Genomic DNA, 16409 nt, shown 5'->3' on the forward strand with positions numbered 1-16409 from the left:
AGTTATTTAGCTGTTCGTTTGCCAATTTTTTTTCCACATCTTCCCCAATTGACAACAGTCATCTGGGTCACTTTCGTCTGTGCAAAGAGCTCTCGACTGCGACGAACTTCGCTTAAGGAGTGCCTACAGCTCATCGTGTGGCCCTCCGGGACCTGATTTGCTCTCGGAAGTGATTAAACCAGATCCGGCAAGCGGTACCGCTTTCTGCACATTTGCTTTCGACTTCACAATTAATTAATGTTGCCTCGGTAACACTTTTCCCATCGAGTGAATTCGACAATGTCGAGTCCCATGATGGAATATACCAAGTCGTCGCTTCATCACAAAGCACAGTTGAAACATTATTCCTGGCAGGTTCCTGACGCCAGTATTGTTCATCGGCTTTAATGGGGACTTCCTTTTCAATCTAATAATGATACGTACGTACGTTCGTTTCGGCTCCAAATCATATTTTATTTAACGACATATAAATCCTCTAAGTTCTAGATTATATGAGGTAGAATAGCGGTATTTTCATACGTGCTATATATACTCCCCCTTGTTGTCCACACATTAAAACTAACACTCTGTTAATTTCTCAATACACGTATGCCTGTGATTCGCACAAGCATACCTAGCGTTATTAATAACTTAATAAAATATACGATAGGTCTTACCGCAGGCTCCTTATCGCCTTCCCTAAAACATGGAAGCATTCGAAATCGAGCGAACCGGAATCTGACAAATATGGTGGCTAAGATCGAATCCGTTTGCTTTGATCTGGGCCGGGACTAGAGTGTAATTATAAGACAGTGCGCTATAATTCCAATGCTCTTTGTTGCTTATAAGGATTTACGTTCATAGCGAGCTATTTTTCCATTTTGAGGGCCTGAGGTGTAGTCACCTTCTGTCGCTTGTTTAACTTCCCAGTTTTACGTCGCAAAGTGACCGTACCAATAGTACGCCGTTGTTTTGCTGAAGACCTCCCCATTTAATAATTTAACTAGTTTTTCGATGAATCTCTATATATTTGCTACATTGAACCTTTCAAATTAAAGTACAGGCATACCGCCCAGTCGAATTTCTCATATTTATAATATCAAATCAGGAAAATTATCACAAATGTTTACAATCATGGGATAAATTCACAACTACATTCACAGTACGACGTATCAGCAGCAACAGCACGACGAAACCATACTGATCATACAGGTTTTCCGGCCAATATCGCCTGTGGTACGGTACTGTATACTGCTCGTTGGTTCTAATTTACTTGGCCATATTGTTACCTTTGTAAGTCCTTTATCTGACATTAAGTAGATCCACTCTGGATATTCGTGCCCATCCGATCTATACGAGTTTTAAGGAATAGAAACAAATACGCGATACATACCATATGTGTTCAAAGAATTAGATAACACATCAATTGACCAGGCCGGCGCAAATATAGCCTACTCGACGATTCTAGTCTATTGAATATATCGAGGGATAAAAAAACAGGTCGTAGATATGACTGTTCGAATGGTAACCTTGTTATTACTCTACACACTCAATAACATGAGCAAATAAATCAAATGTGTATAATACGGCGAAGTGTCACTATTTCGTATTGCTTAAATAGAGAAATGTCAAGAGCGCTGTATACACGTACGAATATTGATATGTTCCATATAAATAGTTATATATTTTAGCTAACCCGTACTCCTCGAGCTCTGATTGCATTTCGAACGTTTGTTGGTCGTTGGCGTGATTGGCTGGTTTCTGGTGGCCATTATCTGTACTGAAGAGTCAGTGCAATGAATTGGACTCCGTGCGCTAACACCCAGATCAATCGCGTGATTCGTTTCTTTTATTAACTACGACCTTGCTTATGAGCCTAGTCCTCGTCGTTCTGCTTGTTTTGTATTAGCTCACTTTTTCTGTATGTGACTGTGTGTATAACTGTGTTCATTGCGTTGATGTGCCTTCTCGACTGCGTGTTTCGGTTGCCGTCCTATAACAACGATAGCGGCTACCGCCGAGAACGATCAACGTTCATTTACTGTTCGAACCAGAGTTTAGCCAGTTGTTTTCCGCCTGTTATCCTGCCAGGCAGGAGGGTAAGCTGACGGTCCTGTGCCCGGCAACGACATCGTTTGACTCAGTCCTGGCCCCTTGGTCCTTTTTCTCAGCCTGAGTCGCGTCATTAATTTCGGCCCATTCGCCCACTCAATTACACCCGTACCCTCTCCGACTTGGCTGACTTGTCAGTTAGTTCAGAGTTGCCATATAGCGAGTAACCGGCTAGAAAGAACGGTCGGACTCACCTCCTGGAATACACTTAGAGAGGAACGCGCACCCATCCTCGATCACGTTGCTGCTGAACGGCTCCGCGGCCGTGCACCACACGTTACACTCGCGGGCATGCAGCACGATACGACCAGTATGGCACGCCAGTGACTGTTTTTCTATGTTATAGCGTAGCCGGTTATAGCAACCTCAATCAGAAGAAGGAAGAACCTCTTCTAGATATGAAGGAAGTGGGGCAAACCATTACAAGCCACTGGAAGCAGCGAGAGAAAGCGCCTTGAAGCGGTGAGTGCGCCTGCGTGACTCCACCCCGACCAACGTAGGCTCCGCCCCATCGATGCTGGGAGCACGGGCTGGCGCACACACAGACAATGGGACACAGAAGCGCGGAGAATAGAACGCTTCGAAAGCGCGAAGCTGGTAGAAGGTGCTCTCAGCGCCACCATATCGTCGAGATCGCAGTCACCGTTGAAAGGGGCCGATAGACAAGCATGAATTGAGGGTACCTGGACCATTTGCCAGAAAAAACGCATGTCTTTCGCTAGGGATGTCGGGCCGGCGACCTCTAATAATGAACAAGATGAAATGAGATTCTGCAAAAGTAATGAAGCAACTTTCGATGGCGATGTGAGCAACAATGAATAATCCATGCGTTTTAGTATGACAACATGTCATTTTGATAAACAGCAGCGGAGAAGCTAAAACGTAGGGGTAAAGTGCCGCATCGTGAAGGCGTTCTGAGGCGCGCGAAATTTTAAACGAACGGTGTCTCTACAAGCAGAAACTTAGTGTGTTCATGTTCAAATATTCGGTGCGGTCATGAGGGTGCATACAGCTAGTTTAAAAGAAAATTAACGCCAGTGGATTCCATGAGCGTTCTGCGATTTTGCGCGCGTTATCTGTTGCGCGCCAAACGGATTTCCTGTACAGGTGAACAGTTATATTACGAGCCTTGGAGATATGGTGCAAACCTAAATGTCTATTTATGTTGGTTTTGCTGAATTTATGGCAACTAGATTTCCTAAATGCCAACCAAGTATGAAATTTTAAATTAGTTTTACTCGCATGTGTCTTCATCCTTGCGTCAGTTGTTCGTGAGGTGTGATTATACCTCGGCGATCGTTCGCTCGTTAACAAAATCGACCAGGGCTGGAAGTGCTCCGAAATCGCTTTTCAAGTCGTGAAGTGTATACGTCCGAATGAGAAGATAAAGTGCGTGTGTATATCGTGCGTGTGCCGTGTATGCGATAAGCATGGAGGAACTGACGGAGTTCGTTTCGAAAACGTTCAAGGACGCCTCGTCTGAATCCTTACCACAGTCTTCGCGTTGCCTTTCATTTATGGCTCACCACCTTGCCACACCGTTTAAACGCGATGACGAAGAAGACTCAAAGGATTCACGTTAGTATGATACCTTCATCACTGTTTAAAGTGATGTACCACACTATTACATCGAAGCGTTGTCTTTGTAGATGATCATTTCTAAATTATGTCGAATCGCGGTACTCTTCGCGTCTGGCGACTTACGTATTTCGAACTTCATCAGCATCGATATAGAAGCTTTCATGTCATTTTCTATCCTGCACTTACACCTCTAATAATGATGAGGTCGTTTGTTTCGCTGGGATCTACATATAACAATAGCTATTAGTGATACTATAGAAATGGCTTTAGTGATTATGCTATAAGATTTAAGAGTTAAATACTTTACTGTAATTACTTAGATTTGCCACTGACCTGCGTCCCATATTTAGAAACAGATGTCTCGTTATTTGAAATGGTCGTAGAGCAAAGTTAACTCTGATTAAGGCAAGCACTAATCATCCCGCTTGCTAACCAATTAAAGTTGTTCTGTCGGGGTCGCTGAATGGTGCTCCGCCCAGGATGCCACTCGACCCACCCACAACGAATACACTAACTTAGCAGCATCAATGTCTGCGGAAACAACAACAAAACATTGGCAGCGTTCAGTAACGTCAGGTGAAATCGTTTGTCCTACACATATTCCTCCATAGGCTTTATTTATTTAGTTGTAGTGAAGTGCATTAACTATAAAAAAAAATCCAGCAAGGAAATACAAACATCTATAGTCGATTCTATGTGTTTGTATGTATGTAAATCGTGTTTGCCAAACGTCCGACGCCCAAGTACATATCTTTGAATATGCGGTTAATACCTCTCAGCCAGCATAAGTGGTCCGGAGACGAGTAAGAAATGGAACGCCTCTGATATCAGACCTTATTGGATCATAGTTCTAAGTTCAAGTTGAGGGTTTTCGAACTTCTTGGTGATCACTAGGAGTAGTGAAGAATGGTAAGCTTGCAATTCCTTAGCCATTTTCACTTTGAAGTCATTATAACATCCGAAAACCTCGGAAGCTGGCTAACATTGGAGTAGTGTCTCTGCTCCGAATTTGACCATTCGAAGGATCGTCGATTCTGTGGATCCGGGAAATCCTAGTAGAGGCACACCAGTACATCGCTTATATAGTTAATGAACATTGAATAATCATCGAGTGTCGAAGCGAGACACGCAACAACGACACTTGAGCTGGTTTTAAGGGAGAGAGCTTCCAGTCGTCAGGTATCCTTGTCGAACAAAAAACAAAGTTTTCTTAATAGCACGGGCAATACATCTAAGTTAATGGTCAGCTTTGCTGCGGTCACCCTTGCCCGGATCCAGGGCTTTATTGCCCTGACTAAATCGTTTGAAATCTGTGTACTATGTTCTGGTAATCCACCTTACTACTTGGTAGTTAAATCAGCATACTCAAATATATTCCTGCATAGTTAAACATCTAAACAATTATTACCTCTGGAGAAAAATGGCACGGAAAGCTGTTTTTCGCTCATGGCTGCTTGCGTGAGCCATGTCTCATGCAGTTGACAGGGCGATAATACATCACCGCCCTACACATTATGAGTTGCTCACTTGGAAATCGAATATTTTTAAGTTAGACGTAGTGAAAGTGTCCTTTTCGAAAGATAAGCTGGGCCTGTCACTTGGCAAAAATAGTGCGCGGGTACGCCTTATAATTCTGGGTGACCCCGTAAAGCATTAGCGGATAGTTCTGCCGATTATCTAGAAAACAGTCCCGTTACGGTCAAGATATAAATACTGGCTTGAACCGAACATGTCCATCGGGCTCTACTTGCGTTTTCTGAAGAGCCCCAGTCAGCAGCTTATAAATACAAAAATGTACCACTGTATTAAGAAACGCCATTTTTTCGTCCCGTCGTTAAGAGCGTCAACGTTTCCAAAATCCATTTGTATTAAGTGATAGTCCAATACAACCGTATATCATAGTACCGAATAGCCTTTTGCCACAAACGATAAGTAACAGTAACATATTTTATTTAATTCTTGGAAAGCGTAAATGTGTTCGTGGCTTCTATACATGTACAAGGACCCATTAATTTGTTACCGTTATTATGTTACAATTAGATTGTTTTTTTTTTTTTAGGACGAACGTAACAATATCAAGTTGGATTTGTCAGTGGGTTTATTTCAATTTTAAGATGGGCTGTTCATCGCTGAGACAGGATCGGTAAGAGATCTTCGCGTTGTTGGTGGGTGCACTAGATTTCGATCGATAGGATAGAATCATTGCCTTAGGCAACAGGCAGACCATATGAGAACGACAAGAGACACGGAGTGATCTGATAAATGCATGTAAACAAGGTAAGATTTAATTGTTTTTCCCAGTCAACTCGATACATAAACTGCAAGACACACGCACCGGGCAACAGGATTTGCTGTATTGAAATGCGTATTGTAAATGAGATACTAACCATGTCTTTTCGGTCGTCTGAAACCAATCTCAGTTGTGATGTATAATCGATTTCGTAAAAAAAAAATATGCTCATACACTGTTTCTGTATCGCAAAAAAAGTCCCCACTCTTTGCCAGTCCAAGTTACTTACTTAGTATTTCGCGGTAATTGTCCTGAAGGGGTAGATTTATTGTGCAGCTTTTCTTGTAATTTTATTTGACAGCTTTTATTTGATAGAAAACAGTCCGCTTATATTTGTTTAAAGGTATTTTCTACATGTTTTTTTGGTTCTCTTTTAGTTTATATTTCTAGTTGCTATCCATGCCAGACATCACTATGAAATAATTGTTTTTGTCTGAATTTTTCTAAAAAAATATGCATTCTAATTATTTTTTGCAAACTCAAAAATGCTTATTTCTTTATTAATATTTATTTTGTGTAATTTATTAATATATATATATATATATATATATATATAACAATGTTCGATTCTTATAGGAAACTTTTGTAAATTTAAAAGAAATAGCTGGCACGTTAGTAGTAATCCAATAAAGTTTTAAAAACATACTGAAAGGTAGCTTCAAGTAAGTTGAACAAGTCAAAACGTTCTATTAATTCATCCTAGCTTAAGCTTAGAAGAACTATGAAAGATAGCCGAAGCGAAACTTCGATAACGAATGTTCTTTCTCGAGATAACTGTTTGGCTTTTGCCCTATAAAGTCCCTATAAAATAGTCAGTTATTGGAACACTTGTTACTCAAAATAAAGGAATGTGTCGAATATATCGTATATAAAAAGAAACGTGTCTGTATACTGAGATAATGAAAAACAGCCAATGGTGGCGCATTGTGCTTGCTGGTATATTATTCTTATAATTTTTTCCGTTTACATCGCTGTTTGCAAGATAACTGCGAAAAGCCGGTCAACAATCTTCTTATGCTGGAGAAAGACGGAAGAGCATGGGAAGGATGGGTGATTCATCGTTAATTCTGCCCCTATTTGGATTGAGGATAAGTGGCTCAGGGAACACATTCTACCTCCTATATATAAACTGTGTGGTTTACCAACGGCAGTAAAATTGATATATCTCGACAAGTTCGCCCCTGTTACGCTAATGCCACGTATTGGACCGAGGCTATTCGAATGAATGTTTTACATTCAATCTATCCACAATTACTGAGTCCTACATCGATTGATTTAGAGTATCAGAGCAGGCTTCGCAGCTTCATTGAAGCACTTTCGCATACAGATTAGAAGCTTCAAGTTATTCTATGATAAACTACCTTTGGTATTCATTTCATAGATCCCCAGTGCGTTCCATGATTCGCTAAGACCAGGTATAGCAATTTTTTCAACGTAAGAACCGTTACGTAAAAGGTCCAGGGTAAGTTTTAACACTAGACTTCTATTTCGCATGCAGTGAATGTTAATGAGTAAACACCATTAACGGCAAAGAGTTGTATACGACAATAAGATTGCTAAATTGGCAAGTTCTGTTGTACGTATTGTTGGATTTTGAAACGACGCCTGACCTTTGATTGATTGACTCATAGTAAAGACTGGGCGGAAACTCAAAATGATAGCAACTCTCACAACATCGTGAACATCTGCACTTCTTTTCCTGCTTTTTCTTTCGTTCTGTTTTGGATTAAGACCAAGACATTAACAAGATACTCAGTGGCCTACGTGTAAAGGGCAGCATTCAAAAATCGCAAATTATCTCAAAGGGAAAGTTTTTTTTTTTTTTTTCCTAAAAAAACATCGAACTTCCTTAATATTAAATAAAGAACGAATTTGTGTAAGTCTTATACGTTAGATTTGATATTGTTCTGAGTGGACCTGGGATCACACAATTTTTAGCTCTGTATTTTACTCTCCGCTCACTTTACGGTTCTCATGGACACAACCACGAGAGCCGTAAAGTTGGCGGACTCAATTCGCTGACCGCTTAACTTCCATGTGGGTTCCTCAGGCCTTGCTTTATTTGCTCTTAAATAAAAAGCTTTTTTGTAGAAGCTTTGTGTATGCATTGTAGGGCTTTTTTCGTCATCTTTACTTGATGTTACGCGTGTTCTATTTAGTAGTAACTTAGCTGCATGTTGCCCTCAGAAAATGCGCTATGTTAAATGCGCCCACAGCCAAACTTATGCATATTCAAGTTTCGTACGCAAACACGTTACGACTACGCCATCACAGAGACCTCTTTCTTATCTCCGAGCAATTAGTTATCAAATGAGTGAAGCTTACATGTAAGTATAAGAATTTTTTTCGTTTTAAAAGGTAAAATATCATTGCTTGTACAGGATTTCTGAGTCCTCTAACTTTTACTCGCATCCTCGGTCACTGTTGTTCAATTTGGTTGGCGTGCCGTCTCCAAGGGAAATTATCTAGCTGTCCTTTCTTTATGCTTACATTCCTTATGCTAGGGGTAAATGGGCCAAGTGACCTTGGCCTGATTTCGTGATGTCTTTTAAAACCAGCCGTATTATGAATATATGACTAACGTTCTCTGGGTGCATCTGGTCGTTTCTCAGCGAGCTGAACTTCGTCCTTCAACTTGAGAAAAGATCCGTAGGGGTAGTTCTGTTTGATATAGCTGCGATGGTATAACGACAACGTTTTCACCTAAATCTAGAGACGCATTAGGTGGTCAAAATTCGAAGGTTCTATCTATATGAAGGCTGTTTGATCATTTGGTGGCGAGTGGAAGAGGAAGATCGTTAGACGTATTAAAAAAGATATAAATCGCATCCGAGATAAATTTTGTGGCATTATTCAAGACACTGTTTTGGGGTCCCCGAATCTGGTGAAGATCATTTGCGACATCTGCATTACATTTGCCAGTCAGCTGTGGCTGTCTAAAAACGTCACGCCATTTTGAATAAGTATCGATCGAAATTTAAATTATTACTTTCTGTTATTAAGAACGTCTCGCATGATCCATATGTACTTTCTGAAATTGTTCCGCTGTGTAAGTCATAGATATAAGAGCAGTTTGATAAACTTGTATTTGTATATATCGATCTTCACGGGATGGACATCGTCAAAATCTATCGGAAACCAGAATAGATACGCACTAGCCGCTTGTTTCATTCCGCTATAAGCTGAATGAAGAGAGCTAACTGACTAAAGTCTCTTCCGGAATCTCTGAGAAATATTCTCTCCTGTCGCTTACGCGTCTTAGGAGTGACAAAGTTCTACCAAAGGAGAAACAATATAGTCTTGTTTATTTTACATTCAGACAGTCTGGTGTAACTCTCCGCATATAATCTCTACGGTTATATCCTGCGCCATTTTTATTGGAATTGTTAGTAGAGTGATTGGCGAAGTCGCGAACAAAATCCAAAAGTAGTCCCCTGTGTAAAAGTGATTACGTATTATAAATTTTCATTCTGCTCTGAAGTCATTCATTTCACTCTGAAGTCAAGCATGAACGTACTTCTGCCCTGCAAAATATGGCCCTCTTAGTGACAACAATCGACACCGTAGATTTACACATATAGCAATAGGATGAAGATATCCAAGCAGCACCCAGGTCGAACTGACTAGCATCCGGTAAACGTTTATAAACACGCTTTAGCCGCAGTAGATCCAATTAAATTGTCGTCCATAAATGCTAAATCCCATTGCTTTTCCCAACTAACTCTAAAACCAGCGACCAAACTTTTAGGCATTTTTCTACTTTGCCGATCATACAGTTGGTTGTGAGTATGGATTGCCTAACAATTTCCAACTAGATATATCCAGCCCCAGTGTCTTGTGTACAAAATATAAATTCAGATTTCAGACGAGAAGTTCTAGCTTGCTTTACTATCGACTGGATAAGTTGTTATCATGCGTAAGGACTTCTTACTAGAATGTTCGTTACGGACTTATCTGGTCCCTGTGATTGTCGGTGATCGATACGCGTTAGGGATCGTCGTAAGCCCCTCGAAGTGGGAGATATTGAGGCCCAATGACATGGATGTTTCGCTTTTTTTTTTTATATATACATACGTTCACAGTGCCGGTAATAATTAAGTTAATTGTGAGCGAACGTTGATGAATGAGCGTGCACAAATGGATGTTTCGAATGAGCTAAATTGTCATTTTTATATTACTTTGTTTTTTACGTACGAGCGCTGCGTATCGCCTTAGATCAGTGTTGTAAGTTATAGCCACGTGCCCTTACAGAAAGATGGTGGTTCTCACAAAGTAATTCACGGTGCTAACGTGTAACGGAATGTGATCGTTGAAACTATCGCGAATTGGAGAATCTGTGACCTGTTTGGCCTTCTGGCTTTTCCTGCATCAACTAGAGCCTGATCATCCATGCTAAGTTTTCATATCGAGTATAGTAGAGCTCAAACGTTCAAGCACGTGGTGTGCGGAAATTGTAATACGAATATGTAATTCATTCAAGACAGACAGTGTCCCCTTAATTATGGAGCCTTTATACGGTTTTCAGTTGGAGACTCGGCTGAGTCTTCCCCCGCCGATTTTCAAATCTCATTGTCGTTAGTTGTCATGTTTATGCGTATCGCAATGTTGCGTGTACATGTAAATGTCTGCCTAAAGTAAAAATCAGGGCGCGTAAAAAAACTTTGTGAAGTTTATGCGAAGTGTCGTAATTTTCGTTTTTTGTTTGGTAAGCACTGTTGTCTTCGTGCTTTGGGAAATTTTACAGCCCTCGAATGAGGAAGAGGTGAACGGGTAAGAGATGTGTCAAATGGAAACAAAGATAAGCGACCTCGTTAGAGCTTTGTTTTGTTGACAAAGACCCTGATTCCATCATTTATAAAATATATTACGTCTGATGCAATCGAATTATAGGTGATCTGAGATGCGCTATTGTATACGGTTGACCTTCAAGTAAAATGTCGCTCAACAGTGGATGCACTGATAATGATCAGCACGGAATATATATATAGCACAAATTTAACCAATATGTTCTGAGATTTGTCGCTATTAACGAATCAGTGGGTTATCAACGGACAACGGCCTCTAGATGATTCGTTTCTTACCTCAAGGTCAGACAGCGTTTACTTAGACGTTTATGATGTATCTATCGCTCTACAAAAGGAGCACTGTTATTACAATTCTCCAGCTGAGCGTTTGAAAGTTATTACTTAAAACGGAAAGTTTAATCAACGATATTTCGGTGTACTCTGCTTAAGAGAAGTTCACTCGTACGCTGTAAAATCGGTCATTGTGGTATTCTGCTCGGTCTATGCGTCGTACGACAATTACCATTAGCCATAGTCGAAAGACAAACTAGATATAGAAACGATGCAGCAGCGAACAATCGATGTGAGCTGCTCTGATTTGCATGTAACTTTAATTTTTCTGACGCGGTTCACTGCGGAACTTATGCGACCATAGACAAATTTCCAGTTCTGAAACATAGATGATTTGACCGTGCAAGCTAAGTTAGATCTTTCAAAGTAGAACAGACGTAAATATGCATTTTTATTTATTTCATGCCCATATATATATATATATATATGTTTGTATTGAAGTGTTCATCTCCTACTTTGAACGATGGGGTGCTTGGGTGACTACAAAAGTACTAAAAGTATTCTGAACGTCTTAAACAATAACGATTTTATTGAAAAAGCCAATCTTATGCTTATAATTGTGAGTTTTGAACCTTAGAATCCAAAGAATTTTGCATTTCCGATCCTTCAGCTGACAATTATAACTTTCAGACACAAGTTAAGTTTCTTGTTTGAGCTTTATAGGAGAACAGGGAATATTGCATCACATGACGACAGTTCAGTCAGAATAAAAAAAAAAGATCTTTTCATGTTAGATTGTTCGTTAAACATACATTTTTTTAATTGTTCGCTCGAGTGCTATCGGCAATGCTAGGTCAAAGAGGATAAAACTAGGCAGCAAGCACCTTAAATGACGGAACTTGAGTATCCTAGTAGCATAGACCTCGGTGACCATTGGGTCACAAATTGATTGTCTACTATCTATACCAGACGTCAATTTATTGAGATAGTTCACCCCAAACCGCAGTGTTATCGAGTGATGCTAGAGAAATAGAGAGAATGATCAGGTAGATTAATGCAAAGTAGCCAGTGGAAGGATGGCAGAAACAATTACCCTGTGCGAACAAAAGCAGATATCAGACCTATACTAACATACTCGACTATTTCTTAACTTGATAAGTAGCTTATAGTTCTTTTATAGGACCAGGTTAGCCTTGCAAGCTACGGGCAGACCTGATGTATGGCCTTGCTTTCACAGGCTAATTTTCACCCTTTTCTTCTTACGTTTAATATAAGCTGCGTCTAACTCTGTCCCGGCTTCCTGATTTAAATCAGGCCAAGTGGCGACAACGGGTACAAATGTAAATCCTGTTATTCATCGTTTAAATTCCTTTTAAAAGGTAAATTCAATCGTGTTAAGAACAACATTCTGTCCGATCGCCGTATAGCAAAAAGGACTGCAAATAAAAGCGTCGAAGGCCTTTTTCTCCGACTGGACATCCTGTGATTGGGAACACCTTTGCACATAACTAGAGTTTCCTCATTTGCAGAAACAAAGCAGATCCACTAATTAACTCAGCCAATAATTGCATTTTGCGAGTCAAACGGGTTGTTTTACTCCTCTAAAACAAAAAAATTGAATCATGCATAATCACTTTAGTGAGAGTTCCAGCAACCATTAGATGTCTGTCACATAAAGATTTCTTAGTATGAATTGTTTATTGTATATTGCAAATGGCAGTAGAGGAGGATGAATTGCTTGTGAGAGACTATGTGGCTTGCCCAGAAAGATCTTTTTATCAAGCGATTCATTTTCAAAGAACACACGCATAGCTTCATTGTTAAAATTGAAAATTAAGGAGATTGCCATTAACAGGTAGGTTTTACTACCCCAGTTTAACTCTCAAGCGAGCTTAGGACAGATAAGGCAAAAAAATTCACACTGAGCAGGTCGTTAGATCACCTTGCGTTTTTATCTTTTACTCATTTTTTTTTATGTTCATCGTCACCTAATTGCTCAACTTCTGTTCTTTGTACTCTATTTTTACAATCTTAGACCTTGTATTTCGATGTTCTTTGCTTCCTCGTTTGTGCATGCCATCGGACACGTCGTCTACAAACAGGATCGGCAAACCACAATTCTTTCCATAGCGATTTTCCCCTAAAGATTCCAGATGATCGTTTCCTGCACGCAGACAACACGTGCCACCCAATACCCAGCCCCTAGCCTGCCTTGTTATCAAGAAGGTTTCGGTGTAAAGCCAGTCATCTTTCTTCATTTGCCCAATAGCGACACACGTACCAATTATGGCGGTGCCAGTAGCTAGGGAGTTCGTTATTGCGATAGTGGCAGCGGACAAATCATGTGCTAATTTCGAAATTGCTACAGCTCAGGTGCTTCTCCGTTCTCTGTACTTATCGTATAGCCCACCCGCCGTCCGGCCTCTTTCTTACCGTTACCCTTATCTTTTCTCCTTAGAGGAAAAAATGAGAAGCTAGCGGTTTGAGTGCATAGCTTCTATTGCCCCTTTCGATACTCGTCTGTGCGTCCAAATGATCGCCGTCGGGTTTTAAGACGTAACTTATTTGTGCAGCAAGATGGTACGTTACATCTTCGTAGCACATTACTGTAAACGCTGTTTACGGTACGTAAGGTGCCAAACTTTATTTAACACAGGCACGGCGGAGATTTCGGATACGAATCGTAGGGTCGTACTATGCGTGGGTAACGCTTTAGCACGTTCGTGGGTCCTTCCGAGTTGCTGGGGCATCCAAATCGAATGCGTAGTAACTTTGGTACGTTGAAAACGACTAGCGGTTTTGCTGACTTGATTTTAATCCTTTCCAATGACTGAACACTGGCCTGTGCCAGATTTAAGTGTACGCTTGAGTCGACAAAAAGCTGTTGTAAGCTCGCTCTCTATCGAGTAGAGAGACGACTCTCCAAGACTATGTTCTCTTAATAACAACAAGTCTCTCTATTTATTTAAACCGATAGTGAAAAAATTGATTCTACTTAACTAGCGAATAATTGCAAACAACAACAATAAAGACCAGTAGGAAGACCGAACTCCTACGTTCATCCTCCGCCAACTACAAACTTTGGCCACGTCGTAAGCAAACAAACCAACCTTTGTAACAGTTTGGCCTAATTGAAAACGGAGTTCGTTTTAGCTTTAATAACAATGTTCCTATTGCTTCCGCTGGGTAGCCATGATCTCAGCCAGCGTTCCGCGCGGGAGAACGCAGGAGTAAAGGAGGAAGAAAAGAAATACAGGATACGTTACATTGGGCTTACAGCTGATCCTTTCATGCTGTTGATCCTTGCTAGGCTCGACACCCCAGTACGTTGTCAAGACTCCACACCTCGACAAACTGGCACTACCAAAAATTTGCCACAACGTCTACATCGCTGAAGGCGACGGGACCACCAATTGGTGCAAAAGGACTAATCCAATTTGGGTCATGGAGCATTCCAGTAATAGCGACATGCCACCTGCCAGCACGTATGTTCCTTAGGTAGCCACCGGTGGTCGTAACGGCATCAGTTGAGGCTCCGATGTGTATATACAGCTGAACACATTCAACAGCTGCCCGCAGTTTGTTGATTATGAGGATGTGCGCTGTGACTGGGGAAAAGGCAGTGTTCGGGCCGTCATAGTAGCTCAGTCGTGTTGCCCGTTAAACGTGACCCGAACGTCATGCCGTCGTACCGCTGGCGTTACGCATTACTGCCTCAGGGTATGATTTTTGCTGAAATATGCTAGTAGTATTTGATGTGTACGCAATGTTTTTAATGACAATTCTTAGTCGCAAATGCGGATAAACGAACCTTGGAGAGAGCAATGACGTCGTAGTTCCTAGCAGTAATATATGCATTTGCGAGGATATTTGTACTAAAAGGTTTTGGTCCTTCAAAAAAAACGCACACTAAAAGCTTCGACTGAAAATGAAGAAGTTATATCGTCTTGATTTTCTCATTTAAGTTCTAGCTATAGTTAGTATTGTGTGCTATTGGTGAACTCCATTTCATCTATCTGACTATCAATTCAGCTCTTCCATAGTTACGCAGGACTCGTTTTTCACTAGGCTTTTCTTTAGGCGCAAGTACCTTGTCCATGTCGGTCCTAGTTCGCATACTTCAGTTGGCGAATACCCTGCAGCTGAAAACAATACTGCTGGTCCAAGTATTATCGCCCACATCATTTCGTTAATACTACGCGTGAGCAAACAGCTCGTAACTATTCAATTGACTAAGTCAAGGAGAGTTCTTCTGGGGGCAAAGGCGCCCTGGCCGGAGGTAAACACAAACGAGAGAAATTGTTCGATTCGAGATGGTGACGTGCAGATACATCTTTATGGCTTCCGATAGTGTTTAAGGGTAGCTTCCAAGAGCATTGTGGAGATTAAACAAGTCATAGAGGTGTTATTCGTTTCAGTCTTTATATCGATGGCCCGTCTGCACTTCACAAGTTACTTCGCCCTCAGCCGAACAAATCAGTACAAGCAGACTACTAAAATCGCTAGCTACCATTTTGCGAAAAGCATCGACGATTCTTGCAGCAGACATCATGGCACCTGCTGTTCGATCGGGCAGGTAGTGTATACCTATACCATGAGTACCTGACAAGCCACATGTTTGATAGAGCGGTGAAGCGTAGCATTGATACTACAGGCAAAAGCAGGATAAGTCAGAACGTCAGATGGTCTGCAAGGAATGGTGACAACGTTTTCAGAGAACACAGAGAGACCTTGAGCGAAGAAGCGATAGAAAACGCCAAAATATGGTTCAAGGACAACTGAAGCTATGTAGGGTACAATGCTTTTAGCTACTCTCAAGCCAACCTGCGTTTCCGCACGTCAACCCCCTTAAGCGCAAAAGATCCCTTACATTAATATGTTTTCCCTTACCTTCCAAATTATATATATTGAAAAAAAAAAAAAAAAAATATATATATATATATATATATATATATATATATATATATATATAACTTATCGTAGGAAGCCCCGTTGTCAATTTTCTACCCATTCGTTAAATCATTTGCGCACAACCACAGTGACAGAAATAGCAGTCAATAAATATATGCAGATATTTCGACAAGAGGACATATAGGCGCGTACCTGCTTGCTCACCTGCGGAACACGACAAAGAGGCCAAGTCGAACGATTGCTGGGCGGCGGCTGCCAATGTCATTTCGGATGATCATTGCTAAGCCAACACGAAGAACGAGACAAGCGAGGTGACATGATTCACCAGTAAGAGGGGCACTTTGAGGTGGCAAAGAGCACTTTGGCAACACGACATAGACAATAATCCTTTTGGCCTGGCACGGCAATCGAGGCCAATGACAAGCGACTCGACAAACAAATATTTCATACTTGAAACAGAC

General features: G+C 40.9%; 1 protein-coding gene across 4 annotated transcripts in view; it reads left to right on the plus strand.

The window, feature by feature from the left end:
* The window catches only part of LOC111254782 (uncharacterized), a 43914-nt gene continuing 27505 nt past the window's right edge, over positions 1-16409 (plus strand). For 2 of the 4 annotated variants that reach the window (XR_015317257.1, XM_022815990.2), the window contains exon 1: positions 2633-3669. Coding sequence is in view for 3 of the 4 variants with exons in the window: in XM_022815990.2 (XP_022671725.1) it covers positions 3522-3669 (148 nt within the window). In the remaining variant the exon portion in view is untranslated. Of the gene's footprint in view, positions 420-2630; positions 3670-16409 lie in introns of those variants that run through there. The other 2 variants (XM_022815989.2, XM_022815991.2) reach the window with 2 other exon arrangements.

The sequence above is a fragment of the Varroa destructor genome, unplaced genomic scaffold (genome assembly GCF_002443255.2).
Source record: "Varroa destructor unplaced genomic scaffold, Vdes_3.0 BEIS01000007.1, whole genome shotgun sequence".
In the NCBI taxonomy this organism is placed as follows: Eukaryota; Metazoa; Arthropoda; class Arachnida; order Mesostigmata; family Varroidae; genus Varroa; species Varroa destructor.